Source organism: Oreochromis niloticus, linkage group LG10, assembly GCF_001858045.2.
Source record: "Oreochromis niloticus isolate F11D_XX linkage group LG10, O_niloticus_UMD_NMBU, whole genome shotgun sequence".
Lineage (NCBI taxonomy): Eukaryota > Metazoa > Chordata > Actinopteri > Cichliformes > Cichlidae > Oreochromis > Oreochromis niloticus.
The window spans coordinates 698,592-723,116 of NC_031975.2; the positions used below are offsets into that span (position 1 = coordinate 698,592).

Here is a 24,525-nt window from a genome sequence, read left to right on the forward strand (position 1 = left end):
TAGGCATATACATTATGATATAGGAGGATGCTATAAATGTTGTATTTATTAATTGAAAGGGACACGTTTTTGTTGTAGTGTCATGGGTTTTCATAGGCTTTCTGACAATTAATACATTTCACAGTAACTTCAAGGTCTTAAGCTCTGCTGTGTTTACAAACCTCCCAGCTGTCATAACTACAGTAAGTAACACCTATTCTTGTGCTGAGCTCTGGAAATCCAGATTAATCAATCAGGGTCAAAAAATGACCCTTGCCATACACAAAATGTGCAGCAGTATCACTGAGAACGGAATATCATCAACTATTCTGTCAAATTTATAATGCACAAAATCATGCTTTTTAGGTCTATACCAACCTTTTGGGCCTTTGATTAGCTTGAGCTCAATGATTGTCTCTAGCATAGGCCTGCGGCGCCGCACATACAAATGGACAACAGAACCTGCAACCTTTAGGGCCTCTACTGCCTTACTGTGGGAAACTTCAGACACATCAGCATCATTCACCCGAAGGATGCAGTCATTTACTCTGGAAAAGGAAAAGTCATATCAATAGCCAATTCACATGAAGACAAATTTACAATACTAATCAGAATTTCATAAACTGATGTAAAACTCAGTGGTGAGGGGAGTGTTTCCAAGGCAGGTGCACATCACGGACAAAATGCTAACACAGGCTTTGTTACACACTGAAGCTCACACTTTTATCTCACTACATGACTTTTTTATTGACTGCTATTCCCGAAAAAAAAAAGAAAACCTGTGAATACATTCCAGCATATTTACAGCACAATCACACGCACATAGAACAATTCTGTATAAATTTTAAGGTCTGAGAAACAGGGACTGAGCTAGCAAGCAACTGAGTTTGAATTCCTATTGGGTGTCGACCAAAACACCCATGTGGTGGCAGCCAAGGACAGTGACCTCCTGAAGGACAGTGACCAGGTGGGGCCCAACCCTTGCTCACACGCTCTCTTGCACACACACACACACACACACACACACACACGCACACACACACACACACACATAGTAAGATTGTTATGATTGTAGTAACGATTTCATTATATTATATTTTATGTCAGAAATAAAATGTTAACCATTAGAAAAAAATATATATAACAGTCTCACAGACATCACATTATGTATCGCTACTTTCAGTACCACTGACATTTACACCCTTTTTCCAATTGATCTTCAGTAATTACTTCCTCCAAACCATCAACTTGTCTTTTAAACCCCATTCCTACAAGACTCCTCAAAGAACTCCTGCCATTAATTAATGTCTCAGTCTTAAATATGCTCAGTCTATCTCCTACCAGCAGGCCTTCAAGCTGTCAGTAGTTAAACTGTAAAAACCCATCACTTGACCCAGCTGTCTCAACTAATTATAGGCCAATCTCAATCTTCCTTTTATAAAAAAAACCCTCTTTTGATATATATTAAAAAAAATAAAGCCCTTTGGGGCAGCTGTGGTTGTGATTTGGGCTATATATAAATTTGAACTGATTTAAATTTAATTTATTTGAAGTGTTTCAGTCTGGTTTTAGAGCTCATCACAGTACTCATAGCAGTTGTGAACATTACAAATGATCTTCTCACGGTCGCTAACAGTGGACACATGTGGGATGGAGCAGGGGTTCAGGGTGGTGGTGACAGTGGAAGGCTGACCAACACAGCTGATTTCCATCATCCCTTCCCTTTCTGAGTAGGATGCCTGGAACTGATAGTCAGCCATTAAGAGTGACTGATCAGGGTACATTGTTCATGTCTTGCACACTTAAAAAACTGTACGATTTATTGGGCATTAAATCTGTTTGGACCAGCGTCTACCACCCTCAGACTGACGGGCAGGCGGAGTGGCTGAATAAGACTTTAAAGTCCATGATTCATAAGTTCATTCACAAGCATGATCGCTCAGTCCCAATTGTTTGTTGTCTGCAGTGTAGGGGGTGCCTCCACTGGATTTTCTCCCTTTGAGTTATTGTTTGGTAGGAAGCTGCGGGGGGTGTTGGACCTGAGGGTTGAAGGTCCAAGCCCAGCAAAAAATGAGATCCAGTATTTTCTGTACCTGAGAGCAAAGCCGCACACATTAGGGAGGTTATCATGAGGAAATTTGCTCCAGGCCCAGGAACTTCAGGAGCGCCTGTACAACAGAGGGACTAGATTTATGGCAATTTTCACTGGGAGATAAAGTACTTGGATTACTCCCTTCTTTCAGCTCAAAGTTACTCACGGAGTGGCAGGGACCCTTCATGGTCATACAGTGAGTGGGTGACGTAGACTATGAAGTGGTATGGTCAGACAGGGGAGGAGCAACACAGATTTATCACATTAACCTCCTAAAAGCATGAGGCTGAAACTGCTTATTTGGTGAGCCTAGTGAAGGAGAGAAGTGATTTGGGGCTGGTGGTGTCAACGTCCACCATTGCACCATTGTGGTGACCATCTCAGACAGGCCAGAGAGCAGATGCTGCTGGATTGCAGCAGCTTTTTGCAGATGTGTTCTCCCCCCTGCCCAGCCTCATAGAGCACCATTTTGAAACGTTCCCTGGCGTGACTGTCCGTTCATGGCTCTACAGGTTACCTGAACATAACAGACAAATTGTTCAGAGGGAATTAGTAAATGGTAAATGGACTGGTTCTCATATAGCGTTTTTCTACTCTCACTGAGCACTCAAAGTGCTTTATACAACTTGTGCATTCACCCAATCATACCCATTCACACAAGCACTTTATCTAAGGTTTTTAGTGCTTCTATCTAACATTCACTCGCATTCACACTCCGATGGATGCATCAGAGGGCAACATGGGGTTAATATCTTGCCCAAGGATATTTGGAATGTAGACCACCAACCTTCTGACGAGTAGGTGACCCGTTCTACCACCTGAGCTACAGCCACCCCTGGGCTGTAGCTCAGGTGGAATTGGCTGAAATGCTAAACCTGGGAGTAATAGAAGAGTCACACAGTGCGTGGTATAGCCCCATAATTCTTGTGGTGAAGAAAGATGGGCCTATACAGTTCTGTTTCGACTATCGTAAGGTGAATGAAGTGCCACAGTTTGATGCTTATCCCAGCCTTCGGTTAACAAGCGTCTGGACTGGTTAGGCCAGGGGTGTCCAAATCCATCCCTTGAGGCCTGGAGTTGGACACCCCTGGGTTAGGGACTGCTTGTTTTTTCGTTACACTGGATTTAACCAAGGGCTACTGGCAGATTTTCTTCTCTCCAGAGTCCAAGGAGAAAATGGCCTTTTCCACTCTGTAACAGCCATCGCATCCTAAGACCAAAAGAGAGTTGAAGTTCTTGGGGCTGGCTGGTTTCTACTGCCGGTTTGTGCCTATCTTTGTGGACTTAATCAGCCCGTTTGCTGATTTCATTAGTTAATATTAATCTCTAGAAGTCTTCCACAGTGTGTCTTCATCTTGTTTTCCTCCCCCCACCCCAGCTGGTTGTGGCAGATAGCCGCCCCTCCCTGAGATTGGTTCTGCTGGATGTTTCTTCCTGTTAAAAGGGAGTTTTTTCTTCCCACTGTCACCAAAGCACTTGATCAAAAAGGATCATACATTTTTTCTCTGTATTACCATACAGAGTTATTACCATACAATATAAAGTGCCTCGAAACAACTGTTGTTGTGATTAGGTGTTGTAAGTTAAATTAATAATAATAATAATTTAATTGTACATAACTATTCTTATAATATATAATATTACATTTAGATAAATGTTGTTAGTCACACTAAAGAATAAAAAATAGTTTAATTTATCTAATAAAATAATACACCCCCCTCAGGAAACAAACCCCGCCAAGCATTTGGGTCATTTAAACCAAATGATGCTCTCCTCCAGTTACAGGACCGTTTTGATCTGACAGACTGGTCCATCTTTGAACAGCAGGACCTGGAGACCTTCTCTCAGTCTTTCCTCTTCTGTATTTAGTGCTGTGTACAGAATGTGACATTTACCAGAACCATCCAGGTTTTTCCTATCCAAAAACCTTGGATTACAAGTTAAGTACAAGCTCTGATCAGAACTCAAAGCTTTGCCTTCAGGCTGAGGGACGGTTCTCTATACAGCACTGCCAGAGCCAGTCTGAGGAGGGGTATCAAATAGGCTAAGGAGGCCTACAGGAGAAAGATAGAGGATGAGGAGGATAGCTTCCTCACAGACAACAATCCCTGCCAGGTGTGGAGAGGTATCCAAGCCCTCGCCAGCTTCAAAAGGCCAGAGCCCCCAACAGCAGCTCGACACCTTCTTTGCTCTATTTCAAAAACACCACTCGCCCACTCACCATGTCCCCCACCTCACCTTGAATGCCCCCCCAAGAACATGAGGTCAGGAGGAGACTGAGAGTGGTGAACCCTAATAAAGGAGAGTAGGTGTAGGAGTAATAGGAGAGCTGCTGGCCCCAATTGCATCCCAGGGGCTGTGGTTCAAGCCTGCACGGATCAGTCAGGAAGGGCTGTTCAGACCCTTCCTGACTCATTCCACTATTCTCACCTGTCTGACGGCCTCCACCATTATTCCCATCTCCGAAAAGACTAGAATAGACAGCCTCGATGACTACAGACCTATAAGCCCTCAAATCTGTAGTCTGAAGTTTTTTGAGCAGATAGTGTCTACCCCCCTCCCTCCACCCCCAGCTTACAGAGAAAATCAGTCCACGGAGTGATTCACCAGTTCACCAACACCCTTCACAGAGTGCTGACCCATCTGAAGGACAGGAAGAGCTACGTTAGAAAGCTTGTCATGGACTACAGCTCACCATAATCCCAGACATCCTCACCACCAAACTGGAAAAAGATTTCCTGACACCACATCAATCAGTCAGACTTGCCCCCCACATCTGGGGGGAAATGTGGGGGGCAAGTCCCCACTGTCACTCAGCACTGGATCCCCACAGGGCTGTGTTCTTAGCCCCCTATATGACTGTACAGCAACCCACCCAACCAATGTCATTGTCAAGTATGCCGATGACACCACTCATGGGCTCATCCTCTGATGGAGGTAGAGAACTTGTCCCACTCATGCTCAATAACCTCAGGCTGAACATCCTTAAAACAAAAGAACTCATAATGGACTTCAGGAGGCACAGACAGGTCCACTCCCCTCTTATTATAAATGGAGAACAGGTGGGATCTGTCTCTGTTTCAGGTTTCTAGGCATCCACATCTCCACTGATCTCACCTGAACAAACAACACCAATGCCCTGGGAATGAAGGCCCAGCTGCTGCTGCCATTCCTCTGTGTCCTGAGGAAGAATAACCTGGATCAGAAGCTGCTACTGGCTCCTCAGTGGAGAAAGTGCTATCCACCTGCCTGAGTTTTTGCTACGCAGGGGCCACAACTGAGAACAAGAAGGCTGCACAAAATGTTAGCACTGCCCAAAAAATCAGTGTCTGCCCTCTGCCACCCCTGGAAGCCCTCACCAGATCCTCCTGTCTCAGGAAAACCATGGCCATCAACAGTGATGCACTTGCACCCCACCCACCACCAATTGGACCCAATGCAGTGTGGTTGGCACCTCGGGTCAGTCAGGTCCCACACCTCCAGACTTACAAACAGCTTCTTCCTGTGGACCATCAAAAACACTATCCTCTCACACCCCAACCCTGCCCACCCACCTCACCAATCTGAGCCATGGTGTGAGTAACCCCCATCACTCAGACCACTCACTTATTTTTTTCTATATATTCCTCTTAATTGTATATATTTCTCCTGTTTCCTATTTATTTCTATATTTTATTTCAGCAAAGTAAGTGTGGAGCACCCACAGTTTTGTTCTACATGTACAATGACAATAAAAGGCTGTTCTAATCTATTCCATTCTATATGAGAGTTTTGTTATATTGAGAGCAAAACTTGTTTCGAAACCAACAGAAATATGACAATACTACCTCAGAACTGAAAGATAATAAAAGATTAAAAATGAAGTTTTGGAAATCTATTAACATTTATATAGTTATACAGTAATCAGAGTTATAGCTAATCTTCAGTGTGATGGGAAAGATTTCTGTCATCCTCATACTGAAAATTTCTTCCTTAATGGTTTTTGTGACATGCACGATTGTAATAAAAAATTTTTTTCTTTGTTCTCTTTTATCACAGAAGTAAAGATATGTAACTAACCTCAAGCGTCCATCCTCTGCTGCAGCTCCTCCAGGGATGATCTTGGTAATGAAGATGCCGGGGTCATCACCAATATGGGGGTTATCTGTCCCTCCAGCGATGCTAAAGCCCAACCCTGAGTTACCCTGCGGTAATGAAAATCTCATTGATACCAATGGCTGCCAGGAGAACCCATTTTGTATAGTGTGGTCAAAAAATGTTTCCTATCCATTCACTTTTCTAATTCTCAGTTGTTTATGTAGCAACTGAGGAGGCTTCCCCTGGAGTATATCTACCTCTGCAAATGTAATGAATTAATGATCTCTGAATGACGATACTGTATTCACAAGGAAGCAGGTGAACAATGTCTCTCAGAGAAGACAGGCTTAGACCATTTCTGACAGGGCTTCAGTAAACAGAAGACAGATAAACTGAAAGGTCGGGTGCATTTCTCAGGTCATGTATCAGGTTGTTGTTGGTCTTCACAGGACGTGACTTTTATATATTGTTCATCTGCTGTAGATAGTTATTTTTGTTTTCAGATCTGTTTTTCCTCAGATATTTTAAGGACAAGGTGTACAACATCCCAAGATATGCCAAGTCTTCGAGTAATAGCTCTTTGTAAATCAACACCTTGGTGAAAAGTACAGGCATTAAAAATGTTGTTTAATGTCTGTTTTTGCAAAATTAACTAAAGAAATTGCAACAAATTTTGTGTTTTGGTGAAAAGTGCTAGCATTGAAGTGCCCATAATTTGCAAAATTGTTGTATGTTTTCAAGTTGTCCCATTCACAAACTTGGGTTTCCATGCATGGGTGACAACAATACCCCATCAGTCTTTAACAGGTGAGGGGTAATTAAGTGTAGGCCTATGTGAATACAAATCTGTTTAGTCTGTTTTCATCCCCTGTGCCCTCCTCAGCTTTTTCTCCCTTTGACATCTTCATGGAAAAAAATGTACTTGTACAAATTCTGACTTGAAATCCTGATACAACAATATTTCTTTCTCCATTTTGTTTCATAAGGGTTTTAATCAACTTGAGTCTTTATAAAAAAGACGATTCAATAATTTTCAGGATTTGTTTTGTTTTTACAAAAACCCCACAAAACACTTATTATTTTCTGATTATTAGTGCCAGATACACACTCTAGATACCTTCGTGGACAAAAATGCCCCATTCACTTTCACTGAAACTACATTTTTTATCTCTCTGCCACTGCAGTATAAAAACATGTATTCTGTAATGTCTGCATTTCATTTTGAAGTACTGATATTTGACATTTTTTCCATTGCAGGTCGATTCATGAAATTATTGTATTATTGTACAGGCGGCCAAAAGAATGATTAGTGTGGATGTGTGCCAAATCATTTTTGAATCAAAATCTGATTAGGAACATTTATTATGCAAACGACAACAACACTAAAAACTTCAACAACAAAAGAGAAACACAACAAAGAAAATGTGAAATATCCACATATCCAAGTATCCGTGTGTTTGACCAAAACAAATAAATGTATTGAGAGAAGATATGTGTGTGTGTGTGAATTAGGTGGCGTGCGTGTGTGTGTGTGTGTATTAGGTGGTGTGTGTGTGTGTGTGTGTGTGTATTAGGTGGGGTTCGGGGGCGTAAGTGCATGCATATGAGTGCCTGTGTAAATCTGTATTAATTTCAGTGGTGAATAAAGGTAATCCTGGAGGGATATGTTGGATGTGTCTTTGAAGATGCATTTGAGCAACTCTGGCCTTCTGTCTTTGCTGTTCCAAAGGCAGAAGATGCCCTGCTTTACCTCCTGAGCTACAGCCACCGCAAACAGCAGACATTGATCTTGTGCCAGCACAAGGCCAGTTGCAGACACACTGGTGGTCCTGCGCTGGCCCATGTGTGGGCCACCTCTGGCAGACCAGATTTGGGCCACCAAAGGGCCGTCATTCTTTGCGGTATGTGGGCCATGTATAAGTTGTGTGCAGCCACGGGCCAGTTGCAGACACACTGCTGGCCCAGACCAGTTTCAGCTCTGGCCCCAGATGTCAGCCTAATGTGTACCTTAATCAAGCCATGTAATAACAACATGTGCTGGAACATAATAGTGCAAAAGTAACATGACGAAACTCTGTTGTGAGTGGACTGATTCTTACATAGTGCTTTTATACTCTCACGAATTACTCAAAGTGCTCTATACAACATGCCACATTCCCCCAGTTTCTCTAAACTGAGTGCTTTCTAACTACATTCATACACATTCACACTCTTGACATGCAGACTGGAGGAGCCAGGGATAGAACCACTAACCTTTCGAGCAGTAGGTGCCCTGCTCTACCTCCTGAGCTACAGCCACCCAGTGGTAAACATGAGTAAACCGTCACTAGGTTTTGGATAAAGTGTACACTCACAAACCTGTCAAACCTGCATTTGAAACGTTGGCTAGCATAGCAGTATAGTATTGCAACATGGCATTTGGGTCTTCTAACTAAAATAGGAAAACAGGAACATAAATAGTGCCATCATTATCAGACCTGGCCCACATCTGGTTGGCATACACCCTGCCATGACACCAGTCAGTCACAAGTGCCAGCTTGATGCCGGATCCGGGCCAGACCTGCATGCTATGTAGGATATCGTGCAGTCAAATGTTTGTGATGAAGGTATTTCGTAATGTGATCAGTAGATTTATTGATTTATTGAGGGACAATACATATTAATTAACATTTTAACAAATGTGAATATGCCAGATTATAGCTTTAGGCTAAATAAGTGTTGTGGTCATTACTAAAAAATTTAATATATAACACATATTCCAGAGCATTGTTTTCTTAAACATAATGCAGTATGTTACTTAATTAATCCCAGTAGAAAGTAATTAGTTACACTACTCATTGCATTTTTCGAGTTTCTCTGTAAAATTACCTGAAACACATTGTCTCATAATTACTATTTAATTACCTATAGGCTCCAGTCCCACACACCAAATCCTTATCCTTATCCTAATGAGGACAAACATATGATTTTTCCTTTAGTATTTAGATATGGACACAAAGCTGAACACAACTTCAAAGATAAAACACAAAGGGTCTTTGAAACGATCACCTCAGTGATTCTACTATCAATGTTAATAAACTATGCTGTCTCCACAAGTCTGCTTTTGGGTCCTCCACCTCTACATTGTAGCGCAGGTGAAATTGGAACTCACAACCAGAATTAATAGGCAAGCAGACAATTCCAAGGAACTGAACTACTGAACTTCTTACATCCACGACTGACTAAAAGCGGGTATCATTCATTAATCTTTCTCACCTGTAGCCAGAAAGTTTTTCTTTGTGGAGAAGAAAGAAAAGACACTCCGTTCCTGCATTGACAACCACCAACCAACTGTGAAAAATAAGTACCCATTACCTCTTCTGTCATCTGCCTTTGAATGCCCGAGGCGTTTTTCAAGCTCTTGTCAATGACATCATCCGGTTCCTTGGGTGAGGGTGGCTCGGGCAGCCAACAGCTGCCCCTTACCAGTCCTTAGGTGTGGATGGCCAGGCCCCAGCGTATCACTGCACTCTTAGCAGTTCCTTGGTTGAGGGCAGCCTGAGTGGGGTGAATCTCTGCATCTGTCCCTATGTTCCAGGTGAGGTGTGGCTAGTCTTTGCACCTTTCGGCATCAACCCCAGTGGGTGGAAGAGTTGGCTGTGTGCCCTGCATAGCCACTATTGGCAGAGGAGTCAGCTGAGCATCCTGCGCAGCCCCTGCCAGTGCAGCCTGAAATGGGCCTTGTCACAGCCACAGCAACTGAACATGGATGTGACTCCTGCACAGCCGGAGCTGCCTGGGTGTCCAGAGCCACTAGAGCTCCAGCGAGAGCAACTTGTAAATCCTGAACATCCTCAGCCTGAGAATCCCGAATCTTATATGCTTCCTGAGTGCTCTGTGCCTCTTTATAAGCCAGAGTATTCGGTGATTCCACACCTGATGTCGCAGGTGTACTTGTCACCTGTCACTGGGAGTTTCTCCGCCACACGACCTGCCCCTTCATTTACTTCATCCCTTCCCGCTGCCTCAACCCTTTGACCTTGCTCCATGGCCTGGCAGGACTCCAGAACTGCGTCATTGCTTTTATCCATTATCACAAAGGACCTCGAGTGGTATTCCCCATCGGGCAACATACTCTTCAGGCTGTTGTAGTGGATCCAAGATGTTCCCTCTCAATGTACCAAGAATAGTAATCGACAACACCAGTTAACACAGATCAGCCGCAACTTTACTCCAAGGTCCTTCTGACAAAGGTGTGGTAATGAGGGGCTCTCGCCTGTGTGTATGCTTGTGTTCAAGGCCTGTCGGTATGTGGGAGCCAAACCTTCAGCCCTACTGAGAGACCATGCAGGTAACCATGCAGATGCAGGTAATCACATACAACAACAGACTGGGACCATGCTCACCACAACCTAGCAAAATCATATATTTTGGACTTTTCATTGTCTTTTCATGTGTTACAGCTTGTCCTACTGATAAAAACCTCCCTTTTGACCATTCATACTACACAAAGCAATAAACAATTAACCTGTTAAACCCCAATGCCTCTGGTATTGAAGGCGAGAGGGAGAACATCTGGTTTAACGAGATGTACCAGCAGATCTGTTATTTAAATACAGACATGTGTGGGATCCACAGAAATGTCAGAATCTCAGCTAATCGCTTATAAAACAATTTAAACAACCACTGTTAAGAGATTTTTCAGGATTTTGGGATTTTTATTATGTTATGCTTAAAAGTACGTTTCATTATCTAAATGTGTTTGCTCTTTCAGTATTCAGCTTAAATGGGGAAGTCACACTCTGTGCAGACTCCTAAATGGGGAAGTTACACTCTGTGCTCCACAGGAAGCCTGCTATTTTATCTCTTCCTGTATGTGCTCTCTGAATAAAGACTCTTTCTTTTTACTGCAGGGTGCGAGTCTCCCTGAGTCTCACCCGTGTACACGTTAAACCTGTCTGAGCGTTTTTATTCTGACCTGAGTTGCAATACAGGAAAACTCCTGACATTTCTTGGTCCTTCAAGCCGGATGGGACACAGCACTTTTGTGTGACCCCACAGGAAAGCCTCATCGAGTCCTGCCGTCGTGAGAAGCCCGCGCTGAAGTCTGTCGACAGCTCCTGTCCAGGTACAGGATAAAGTCCAGAGACGTGAATTCGGGTTCTGGCCAGCGTTCTTAAAAGTGGTCTACGACGGTGGGGGTCGATGAGGTAAACCTGAGAGACCGGCAGTGAATCAGCAACCAGGTGAATAGTAACACTCAGACACCTCGCGTAAAACGTTTAGGCTCGCCCAGAGGGGTTGGTAGCATTCCTAAAAGTAAAGGCTCGCCTGGAAAAGGGCTGGAAGCATTTTTAGATAAACCTCGTCCGTAAAACGTAGTACGCATTGAAAAGGTATTGTTGTTGTTTTATTTTTGTTGGTGGAATAAGTTGATTTTACAGCACAATAAGGAGGCTGAACTATTCCACTATTTTGTTTGCTGTTGGCCACCCAAGAGAGAAACAGGTCGTGTTTCATCACGTAAAGGTGACACCGCTTTCAAGAATAGCTTGAAAGTAGAAGGCTGTGTCAACTACCACTCTCGATTCTCGTGCCAGAGAAGGTGCCGCAGTTGTGTAGTTGTAAAGTATTAAAATTAAAAGGATTAAAATGGGTAACGAAGCTTCAAAACTCACTGCTGACGAGCAGTGGTTAGAGGAAAAAGGTCCAGGCGCCGGACAAATTAGTGCATGTAGATGGAGAAATCCTAAACAAACTAAACCCCCCACATGGGAGGGAAAATGTAGCCCCTCCGCATTGACTAAATTATAAGAAACCCTCCAAGCAGAAATAAATACTGAAAAGGAAGCTAAAAAGAAAACAAAGCATACACAAGAGTTGTAATATTTTAAAGCATGGAAAGTGGAATGAAGTGGAATAAACAAAAGGTTAAATTAAGGTTAACTTAAAGTAGAGCTTATCTAGTGATAAGCATGATAATAGGAGATAATAGGAAGGTTAACAACCTGTAAACTGGTATTAACAATGAAACATAGTTGGCATGACGACCGTGCCTAGAATGAATAGAATGCATGAAACCAGATAATTCACACGAGAATATATCAAATAAAAAAGAGAGATGCATAAGGCATATTAAGGCTGTGTCATTGTTCAGCCAAGGAAAATGTCTCCAGCTTGGGAAGGTGTGAAGCTGCAGATTCACACAGACCGGTGATGGATACATAATAAAATATAAAATAATAAACTATTGTATATTAGTAGTAAAGTAGTGTATTGTAATATACTCTTGCTGTTATAAAAAAGGAAAAACAATACAATGATAACATTAATAATGACATACTATTAATAAGAAGAGGCACCTCAGTCAGTTATGATGTGAGGTGGAAGATTGTTGAAAGTAGTCTGATTCAAGCTTAAGGTTTGCTCAAACTCAGTACAATGATATATGAGATGAAGAAAATAAGGAAATAACTACACTGATCAGGTGCATAGAGACACTTGACCTGCTTGTAAACCTGTCATCTTAGATGAGACTTTGTTGAGATGAAGAGCAAACCTATACTAACAACTAATGAGCCAAACCCTGTATACAACAGCTAAAGCTACAAGATTGAGGAGCTGAATTAAATATGTGGACACTACCAAGCTAATGAGGAGCGGTGACGCGCATGGAGATGCTGGTTTTGCTCACTACAATTGTATAAATAGAGTGTGAATTCATTACTGTGGATGTACAGTGAGTGACCTCTATATATCTTGAAAAGCATGTCTGAAATACTCGTATGGAAGCATATTTTGAGTGATTTTGACTGTGTGAATGCTGTGAGTAGTAGGTTTTGAGTGATTGGGTGTGATCTGCACAAAAATAAAAAAAATAAGTAATAATAACACCACAAAGGTTCATAGTAGAGTGAGGGAACAAGTAGAAGTTTGAGAGAAAAGGCAGTGTGTGTGATGATTCCTGATGTCTGAAAGGGCTCTATTTAGAAGTGTGAGCGTGACATACAGGTGTTGGTTTTAGATCAAGATTTAGTAGAATTAAAGAGGGTTTATAGACTATGAATACAAAGAGAAACAAAAGAGTTCGATTAGTCTGCAGAAACAGGAAATATGTGTGCCTGTGGTGTGTCAAGACAGCTCACAGAGAGAAACAGACGAGTTAAACTCTAAGAAGATGAAGCGAATGAATGTTTTAGGAAAAGTAATGATAATGATATTAATTGTATGCTTTAGTGTGTCAGTACAGGTGGATTTCTCTCAACCTGGAACCTTGAGTACAGCGTCAAAAGCATAGATTAATTGGGAAAGTGTGAGTGCGAGAATACAGGGTATAATTGGGTTGAAACTGAAGGCTGAACTCATGATGGTTTAGAGATGTCCGCCATGTCATAAACAAAAGAAGGCAAAATAATGACAGAAATAATTGACAACTATATTAATGAACAGACAACACATACTCAAATTGTTATATGTGAAATTATTTTTGGAAAGGGTCAGAGGAGATAGTTTGAATTTAGATCTCAGTGATATGATGCATGAATTAAACCTTATTGTAATAAATACTTGCAGTGAAGAAAGCAGCTTACACTCAATTAATATGAACGCAAAGCCTTGATGCCATAGGCAATTTGTTTTGTTTTTGTTTGTTTGCTTAGTAAGTTTGGAAAACAAATTTGTGATCATACTTGTGGATCACAGTGACACATAATGATTTGGGCATATGATTTGTTGATGCCTAGTTTTAGAGCTGTGAGCTATGAACTGTAAGCAATGCAAGGTTTTTCCTAACTCAGAAGTTCGACACATGCCAGACAACTTTCCTATGTGGGCATCTTGCTTACACTGTCACACATCAGAATTGCTGTATGCTGTATCACGCGCTGACCTTCACAGCACCCCACAGGCTGGTTTCGTCAATATCTTTGTAGACGGTTCAGCGTCCAAAAGTAGCCTTGGGCGGAACTGTGTAGGTTATGCGGTAACCACAGTAGACACAATTTTAGAAGCAAAAGCACTAACTTCCTCACACTCTGCACAGAGTGCAGAACTCACAGCTGTCATACGTGCCTGTTCCCCTAACCCAACTGAAACATGGAAATCTTTTAAAGGCACTGTTGGAAGTGATTATATTGCCAAAACAGTTAGCATTTTGTAAATGTGCTGCACACCAGAAAGGCTGCTCATAGGTCACTGAAGGCAATAACTTCGCAGATCAAAGCCGCAAAAGCAGCAGCACAACAAACTATAGACACATTAATGTCTGACTCCTCAATGCAAATACCACTTGATGTGCTTATGAATGAACGAAAAGCCGCACCAACTACAGAACAAAGGAAATGGTTAAACTGTGGAGCACAGCTAGAAAGTGGTTTGATGACTTGTAATGGCAAACCAATACTACCAAAGTCCCTACACAAATCAGCAGCATTATTGTCAACAGGAGGGGGGGGTAGGAGTGGTAGATAAAATTTCGGAAATTTGTCGGAACATGCATGATTTGCCAAAAACATAATGCACATAATGCGCATAATGCACACCACCTCATCCTTTTCATACAATCCACATGGGTTTTATTGAGCTAAGTGAATGCCAAGGCTCAGAATACGCTCTAGTGATCATAGACGTGTTCTCAAAATGGCCAGAAATCTATCCAGTAAAAAAGCAGACGCCATCTCAGTAGCAAAATGTTTGTGCAACCATTTCATTCCAACATATGGCATCCCCACTCTGATAAGATCAGACAATGGGACACATTTTGTTAATGAAGTAATCAGTAAGGTCTCTGAAGCACTAGGATTTAGCATCAAACATCACTGTGCACTGTTGGAAGTGCAAAGTGCCGGACTTGTGGAAAGAACTAACGGCACAATAAAACAGAGACTGAGAAAATGCATGGAAGAAACAGGGAGACCATGGCCTGAGTGTATAGGCCTGGTAAAAATGTGGATGAGACTGACACAAAATTCTCAGAAACTCACACCTTTTGGAATCATTCACGGTAGACCATTTCCACTACCAATCACAAGTGAGCCCATAGATACGTCAATAAGAGGAACTACACTAGCCGAATGGATGACTAAATTACTTGAAAATAAAGAGATTGTTCTAAACAACTCTTCAGTGTCTTGCAGGTTGAAACCAGGTGATTGGATCCTGATCAAAGTACTCCAAAGGAAAAATTGGAGTTCACCAAGGTGGGAAGGTCCTTATCAAGTGCTACTCGCCACACCTACTGCCTGCAAAATAGCAGAAAGACCGTCCTGGATCCATCAAAGCCACTGCAAAAAAGTGAGTGACAACCTAAACGTTTAGACGCCGACACCCCTAACTCCTGGTGATCTATTGGCGGAGGGAGGGCTGATCGGGTACACCCCGCCTTCTTCTTCTTGCCAGTAGTCTACTCATCAGAGGTCACAGGTGTGTCTGGTCATCATGAAGACACTCGTCCTCCTAGTGGCTAATGTTGCACTCCTGGTGAGTTTATTAACACTCACCCGAGAGAAAAAGGATGAACAACACCACCTGCAGACAAGATGGACACATGACAACTCACATCTTCATGACATGACACAAGACCACATTCACCCATGGATGAACAACGCATGGTATCGATATATACATGATAGCACACCCAGAAAAGACTGCTATGTTTGCTCCTATATGCCCCCAACGACACAGTACGCCACCTTGTATGCGAAGGCAATGGACATAATTCAGGCAAAGTGTGCCGCAAGCTACGCCAGCCGTGGGTATCAATTCCAGGGAATTGTGGTCAACCATGAGGAACCTCTCCGGATAGGACTACAAAATGGCACATGTGACGAATGGTTCTGGGTTGACCTGAAAGTGAAGCACAGAAGTAAGGCTAAATCATTCCCAGTCTTTCTTGAAAACAATGGGAATTTGAGCCACAGCCTATGCTACCGCCAAGAGAACGGATCCACGCCAATGGGAAACACCACCAACTGCAAAGCAGTACAGACACACGCTCTTGGAGGGCCCGTGAAGAGCAGCAACATCTGCGCTCAGTGTGCTCCCATTTTCATATCTGACCACACTTTCAAGATAACCATGGACGCCACGTCAACATCAACGTCAACAACAAGGAAAAGACGAAGCACCCCAGACCTCAAGCAGCATGATTCCATATGGGGTTCCGATGTCCCAGAGGAATCTAAACTTTGGACTGAAAGACAAAAGGTTCTGAATGCTTCATGTAAAATCGACGACGAACAGGATCAGGAAATTGACGCTCTGCGCATTGCAGTAATGCAACACAGGGTAGCATTGGACATGATTCTCGCCGAGAAAGGAGAAAGGTGTCCTCTTTAACAACACATGCTGCACATACATTCCAGATAATGTGCACTCACCGAACATGACTGATGCTCTGAAAACACTCAGACAACTTCGGGATGCACAACAACGAGACTATGCCACAAATACAGAAGACTGGCTTACGTGGCTTTTAAGCGGCTCTTGGAAGTCCCTGTTTTTGTTGGTGTTATAATACTGTTATTGTGTCTTTTCACTTCATGTGTCATACCATGTTTGAATGGTATTGAAATGTTTACAAGTGGCCGTAGACTGATACAATAAGCTATGAACTGTACATATACATATGTACAACAGGAGGGAATGTTAAGAGATTTTTCAGGATTTTGGGATTTTTATTATGTTATACTTAAAAGTACGTTTCATTATCTAAATGTGTTTGCTCTTTCAGTATTCAGCTTAAATGGGGAAGTCACACTCTGTGCAGACTCCTAAATGGGGAAGTTACACTCTGTGCTCCACAGAAAGCCTGCTATTTTATCTCTTCCTGTATGTGCTCTATGAATAAAGACTCTTTCTTTTTACTGCAGGGTGCGAGTCTCCCTGAGTCTCACCCGTGTACACGTTAAACCTGTCTGAGCGTTTTTATTCTGACCTGAGTTGCAATACAGGAAAACTCCTGACAACCACCAAACACAGCAAATAATTAAAGAGCAGGGAAACAGGAACTGCAAAAAGACACAGAGCGTAGATCCCCCCGTTCACCCGACAGCGTGTACATGGGCACGCCATCAGGAGCTGGAAGCAGATGGATTCAGAATCTGCAGGTTTCGTAACTCTTTGACCAGAATTCATTGAACCAGCAGCAAAATAGAAATGTATGTTTTTAAAATTTATTTATTTAATTATTACAGTGAACCCCCCCAAAAAACAGTTGGGGAATGAGCTACCTGAACTTTTTCTGTAATTTTACACATTTAAATCTTACAATTTAAGTCCAAAGAGTCGTGCTGACAGATTTCTGTCTTTGTAATAGAAGTCAGCAGTGGCTATGCAGAAAAACAACAAAGTGGGCCGTGTGTATAATGAGTTTGACATCCCTGGTCTGGAGGTATCTCCCAGGAACCACTTGATGTGTCCAATGCTGAGAAGACAGTAGCTCCTGCTAGCTTGGGCGTGATGTCTTCAGGTGTTGGTAGCCTGTATCTCTCAACCTTGACTGCTCTATTCAGAGGCTTGAGGTCCACACACCTGATCTTTGTGGGGGGTTTTTGGCTGCAGGCACCATAGGTGCACATCATTCTGCAGGTTCGGTGACTTCTTCAATGATCTCCATTGCTACAATTGGCTTTAGCTTAGCTTCAGCTTTGTGGAGGAATGAAAAACACATCTTACATAGCATTGTTGTATAGCGTATGGCTGGATGGTTTCAGCCTTGCCTTTGCGAGTCAGTGCTGTTCAGGGAAGCTGCTAAATGTCGTTTGGAAGACAACAGTGATGTCAGCCGTAGTGTCTATCTATCTTGAATTTGACTGGGCTGCCATTAATATAACGTGCAACTCATCATCAGGTCTAAGTCTAAGAGAAAACTACCCAGTGACTCATTTTATTCACCATCGAATCAGTAAATGTTGTCCTAATGATTTTATGGTCTCCACTGCTTGTTTCCAGTTACAAGGAATCAGTACAACATGATGTTTTCATTGAATGTATCCTCATGTAAAGTAAAATAGACAAAATGTCCTTTATGGTGTGACTCCTTTGTGAATAGTCACTATTGTATGGCAGGGCTCTAGACTAACTTTTCGCCACGGTTGCACTGGTGCACCTAAAGTTTTTTTCTTAGGCGTACCGGCACAAAAGTTAGGCGCACCCAAATTTTTCAACCACATCGCTTAACACCGCAGTTTTACATGTGCACTTTTTTGGGGGGTAAATTTCTGTCCATACAGACAATATTGATTTGTAAATGATTAACTAACAATCTTGTGCTTGTGCTTAAAGTGCTTTGGCACTCTTTGGCAATATTGTAGACCAGCGGTCCCCAACCCCCGGGCCTCGGACCGGTACCAGTCCGTCATACGTTTGGTACCGGGCCGCGAGAGTTGAGGCTCAGGTGTGAAATGTATGGTTTTCAGGGTTTTTATCGGTTTTCAGCTTTATTTTGTTATCTTTTTTATCGTTAACTCGGTTTTCCTGGGTCTTTTCACGTGTGTTATGAATAAATCTTCTTTTTTTCGGTACCGGTACTAGTTTTATTTTGTTGTATTTATCCGCGACACCTTAAAGGCCGGTCCGTGAAAATATTGTTGGGCATAAACCGGTCCGTGAGGCAAAAAAGGTTGGGGACCGCTGTTGTAGACAATGTTAAACTTAATCATCATCTCGGCCTCCTCTGACGACCTGTTTGCTGCTGCCTGCTGCTGAAAGGCAGTGGGGAGAGGGGACACTTGGGCAGTGCATTTATCGCAGCATATAATGTGTTTCCTGGATACACTGTGCTTTTTCAGCGCTCAGAGATTGATGGCTCCGTGTCAGAGCAGTGGCTATGAATTTCAGATGGATCAGGCCTTAACTTAACTTAACTTAAAAAGTTATCAATCGTTCTTTTCATCTTTTCTTATTACCCACAGCTACACCCACTTCTGTCGGGCCTAGGCTGCTCACTAGGGCTGGGTATCATCACTGATTTCTATAATCCATTCGATTTCGATTCAATTTAGCCTCAGACAGTCAGAAATATTATAATTCTGATCATTTATCAGCACTGATACACATGAGACTTCATCAGAATTGTGAACATCACAGCATATGCCTTTGTGTGAAAGTAACTGAGAATAAAACACAGAAAAACATGAAGGAGATTTTCCTGGTCTGGCATTTATAGCAGATAACCTTAAAAATATTCTGCAATATTCTGCAATTTTGCGTAATTTTGAGAAGCTTAAATTTCTTCAGTATTGAACAGCAGAAATTAGGCTTTCTTGTCCGAGGACATTTAAGTGAAAAAAAGAAAAAGAAAAGAAAAAGACAGCGGCTGACAGCGCTGTAAACAACGGTAGACTGGTGGGTAATAAGCGAATGAATAATGCAGAAAACAGAGATTTGAGACGGGAAACTGTTCTTGATGTACAGAGAGAGAGAGAGAGAGGGAGAGAGAGGGAGCTGTGCATGAAGTGTGATTTTTATCGTGGTAGAAGCAAAATAGCAAAAATCAGAGGGAATTCATGACGATGTTTATCAAATGTGAGGCGTAGTTTGCTGCTTCTTTTGCTGCTGGTCAGTGAATTTTGGTTGGAGAGACAAAACCTGCAGCTCAGAATCAGCGCAAAAAGACGTAAACACAAAGCAGACCCGACGCATCAGAGTCAGTGAGCTGTCGGCTTTCAGCCCCGACGGCGTGTCCGTGTACGGGCCGTCTGGTGAGAAAGCCGAGAAAGAGAAAGCTGATTCTGATGCGTCGGGTCCGCTTTGTGTTTACGTCTTTGTGTGGAGTCCGTTTACCTGCTGGTGGTTGTTGAAATAGTTTTGTCAGCCTTAACCTGAGATTCTGGCATTTCTGGCAAAATACATTTAATCGATATCGCTTTATTTAAGCTACTCACCTCTCTCTATCCACCTGCCCTGCACTTTCAAACGTACACACGGACTACATGAATATCTGGACCAGGACCGATCAGAGAGGTCCCGCCCCTGACTATCTCTGATTGGTTTAGACCACGATAGGGGCATAATATGTGCCTGCTGTTGACCACACGAAGACTTTCAGAGTTGTGAAGACTTTCTTTGGTCGCACTCTAGAGTCCTGTATGGTATGTTAAAGTCCCATCTTGAAATGTCATGGAGCACTTATTTACACTTATTTATTCTTCTATTAAATGCAACATCCGTGCCTAGTAAAGCATTAAATCTACATGTATAGAATCATCCATCAAAGCTGATTAAAACTACTTAAACAAAGTTTAGTGACTTTGGCCCAAAATAAGATTCTAATCTTATAAAAATAATCCACAAGCAGTGGTTATGTCACAGTGGCTATGTCCGTTTTTTCTTATGGAGACAATAGCCTGGTCGTCCCACATCAATTGTATAGCTCATAATATATACAAAATTAAATCTACAGCCTGAGCACAGATGTTTTTACAGGACAGGAACAATGTTTTGACTTTCCTGTGTTATTCCTTTGCTTCTCAAAGACCAGTTTGCTGTACCCTCATAGTGTGATTAAATGGATCTGAGATACTCACCCGCTCTAAGGTGATTTCTTCAAACTCATATTCAATTTCTGTGCCGTTGACCTGAGGAATGAAAAAACCTGAATGAAGACACACACTTCATATTTTCGGTCCATTACACATTGCCTTAAATTACATGGATTCCTCCATTGCAGAATTCCATTCATAATAAGGATGATGTGTGTTGAGGCCGAGCTTAAATTGAAGTGTTTCCCAGGGAAACGTGTAAAGTAGAGACTGTCTCATGGACAACAATTTATGACTGGTTATCAATGTGAACTATTTTTTTAATGTGGAGGGTCAACTACTGAGGGGTCAGTCTCATCCAGTACTTTACTTAATAAAAGTAAAGTAAAATAAAACTTAATAATAAATTATATAAATAATCAGGGAGTGCGTCTGTCAGGGAGGCATTTGACAGAAATAGCACGAGTGTACTAGTTGTTGCCTAATCATTCTCCCATTTCAGCAAAAGTTTTGATTAGTGTCCCATTGCTGTGGAAGCAGATATTAAGCCTAAATTAACAACAGCAGTGAAAAAGAGTTGCAAGAAAATGTTTGTGAACATGCAGGGCTGAAAAAGTAAGTGAGCCTCTTTCCTAATGACATCTCGAAAACCTATTAGGATTTAAGTTAAGGAAATAAGACCACACACTATAACTATAGACGTTTGGTGTGTGCTTTGATCACAGCAATGCAACAGTGCAAATATACATTATGATTATATCAACACTAAAACCTCCTCCCAAGCAATGTTCCCTCTAAGCTGCGCGCGTGCGCAATTGCGCACTGCTGGAACGGTCTCTGCGCACAGAAAATCTGCGTTGCGCACAAAAAGAAAAAAAAAATCTAACCTGAATTGAAATTCAAATTAATACTTTAACAATTCTGTTTTGCAGTGTTAGTCAGTGAGTGACTGGCTGCTCCCGTATGGGATTAGAACGATGCCACCTTATCCCATAGTCCAGCCAATGATGCGATTCACATTCGTATATACGCAGCTAATCAACGTCGTTGACAGGCTATGACAGCGTCCTTATGTGCCGGTGTTTTAGCTAGCAAAGCGGCGTGGCTGATGTGGAGTGAAGCCACGTTAATGACAACGTGTACAACCATTGGAGATGTGAGCAGGACAGACGGAACAATTGACGGAAAAAGTGTGGACTTTATACCAGTTTTTAAATTGTGTTGATCGGCCACATAAAACCAGAGTTATGATTAAAAAAAATGCAATGTTTGTTTTCTTCCTGAATACTACCATTGTTTATATTTATTGCGGGAAGAAACGTTAAAAACGGTGTTTTATAAGGGAAAGCACTCTCCGCCTGTGAGCAAAAACAACGACAAAACCCCACTCCCCAGCCTTTCCTATTGGTGGAAAAATGAAACCTGGTCGACCAATCAAAAAATAATATGGCAAAATGGCATTTAGTTGTTTAGGAGGGGGGAAGTGTAAGGAGTGACGGCGGTGTTTTGAGATGTGAGAGATTTGCGAAGGTTAGCACAAATCTTGTGTAGTTAGTGTGTAGTTAGTGTGTAGTGTAGTCAATAGTTTTGTTGTGTGTGTCAGAACAATGAGGCGGCTGCTGAATGTTACAGGTGTTACAGGAGTGATACATCTCCTGTTGTCAGGCCTGCAGGTATCAGGCTGTTCTCCTTTATCTCATAGTGGACAGAAATTATTTTTTGGAGTGGCACAAATAATTTGTGTGGCATCAGATTTGATGCAGAACAGCTGATTGTTCTGTAAATAGTTTGAAATGTTTATTTAAAAAAACGCCTTGGCTGCATTTTTAGGTAAACATTGCCTTTTTGTTAGAGGGAACATTGCTTCCAAGTATGAAGCATAGCGAAGACAGAATGATGATTCGGACGTGACCGTTGTGTCACAAAGCAAGTCTGTATATTTATTATATGTATTCATATAAGATATCAATATGTGTGTGTGTGTGTGTGTGTGTGTGTGTGCGTGTATGTGTGTGTGTGTGTGTGTGTGTGTGTTAGTGTTTTGTTTTAGTCCAAAATAACACATGAACTCTTCTATTTAGTTCAAACTTTACCTGAACTACAATTTCATGGTTTAACTTTTGACAGTTTCAGCTTTTCAGGTATCACGATCATGTGACTCATTAATATACCATCACATATTAGGATTAAGATCATGGATTATCAAAGATTCAGTCTTGGTTTCAGAAGGATTGCACATCTGTGGGCCAGGTGTCCATGAATATTATAGATGGTTGGCTGATACAACAACACTATTAGAAAAAAGCAGACAAGTACATCCAGGCTTTAGAATTGCTGAGTTAATCCAGTTGCGATCCTTTGGCATGACCTGCAGTGGACTGTTGAAGTCAGATAATCTACAAACAGTTGTATGAGGGATGATCCAAACAACTAATTATTTGGGATGAGAATGACCTATTTTTATTCCATTATTGACATCGCTTGTAGATTTGCTCTCTTATCGATCCTTATTGGATTCTCATTCACTCTGCTTTAAGAGACACCCCCATCGCTAAGCAGCATATCAAAGACATTAGATTTGTGCAAATTAATTGTATACTGTTGTGGAAGTTTGTCCATGTTGAAGGTTTTTCCCCTCTTAGTTGTGATCAACGTTGAGTTTGTTGTTAAAAATACACTTTTGTGTTTCTCAGTAAAATGACCTCAAACACAGGCTACAGTCGCACACACCAACACAAATCCTAATGAGGACACAAATAAGATCTTTCCTTCAGTAGTTAGGTATGAACACAAAGCCAACAGCACAAAGCAAAGATGAAAACCAACACGAGAAAGAGACTATTTGTCACAAAGTAAGGTTGTACAAGTTTAAACACTTTGAGGTTCACTTACTGTACTTACAAATCCTCTTCTGAACAGCGTTTGTTATTTATGTGGTTTTGAAATACAAACAATACAACCGTAAAATATGTGCTAGTCATGACAGTTGTCAATAATTCAGCAGCACTATGACTCCATCTGTTTTACTAGGACATACCATCAAAATGTACACCACCATAGTTAAAGCCTCTACTTGAGTAACCTAACAAGGCTATTAGGAATAAACACTTTAAAAGATAAATTCTCTCACATAAGGAAGTGACTCCAAAGTGTCTGTATTGATGATCATGGGAGCAGGGTTGGCCTGTAATGAAGACAGATAAGGAGGAAAAAGTGAGAAAATGGTTTTTACAGAAAAACCATCAATCATGACTGTTCATAAATGTACAGTTTGGGTGCTGACCTTGAGAGGAGAGATGTGAGAATGGGACACGAAGCCGTGCACATTTTCAATCTCTGACAGGTTCTTCTGTGAAACATGGACAAGCTCAGGAGCGCGAAGCCCACTGGTGAGCTGTGGGAAACCCTGGTCAAGCAGGGGTGAGTCATCTTCTTGGTAGTGATACTGCAAAAAGTGGAAAGGGAAAAAAGAGAAAGACAAATGATTGAGAGTTTAAAACAGGTCACAGGTACAGGAGAAACATCAGACTGATGTTGTTTTCAGGAATGACAGCAGATATGGCAAAAACAACTAGTCTTGATCAACTTTAGCAAATTCATATTTTAATTATTTTGAATATTTGTTTTTATAAGCATAAATATTGCAAAAATGCTTAAATATTATGACCTTAAAAAGAAAGATGATTATTAAAAAGACAGTTAATCAAAATGAAAGTACACACCCACTTTATCAGTATGAAATATTAATGTCTGTCAATGACAACAGAGTTCTTTTAAGATTCTTCACAGATTTTTTTCTGGAAAAAAATATATCTAAAATAGTGTTTTCAACAAAAGAGGGGATTTCAAGCTGTGACTTATTGAAACTCCAATTTTCTCTTTTAAAAACAGTGAAAAACAATGTCAACAAAGAGTAAA

At 41.6% G+C, this 24,525-nt stretch overlaps 1 protein-coding gene across 21 annotated transcripts in view; it reads right to left on the minus strand.

Moving 5' to 3' along the window:
- Positions 1-24,525, minus strand: part of dlg2 (discs, large homolog 2 (Drosophila)) — a 173,942-nt gene that overhangs the window by 60,669 nt on the left and 88,748 nt on the right. For all 21 annotated transcript variants that reach the window (XR_001224178.3, XR_003221859.1, XM_005450494.4 and 18 more), the window contains 5 exons: positions 23,891-24,052; positions 23,738-23,791; positions 20,653-20,703; positions 6,131-6,255; positions 358-527 (listed from right to left, as the gene is read on the minus strand). Coding sequence is in view for 19 of the 21 variants with exons in the window: in XM_005450494.4 (XP_005450551.1) it covers positions 358-527; positions 6,131-6,255; positions 20,653-20,703; positions 23,738-23,791; positions 23,891-24,052 (562 nt within the window). In the remaining 2 variants the exon portion in view is untranslated. The remainder of the gene's footprint in view (positions 1-357; positions 528-6,130; positions 6,256-20,652; positions 20,704-23,737; positions 23,792-23,890; positions 24,053-24,525) is intronic.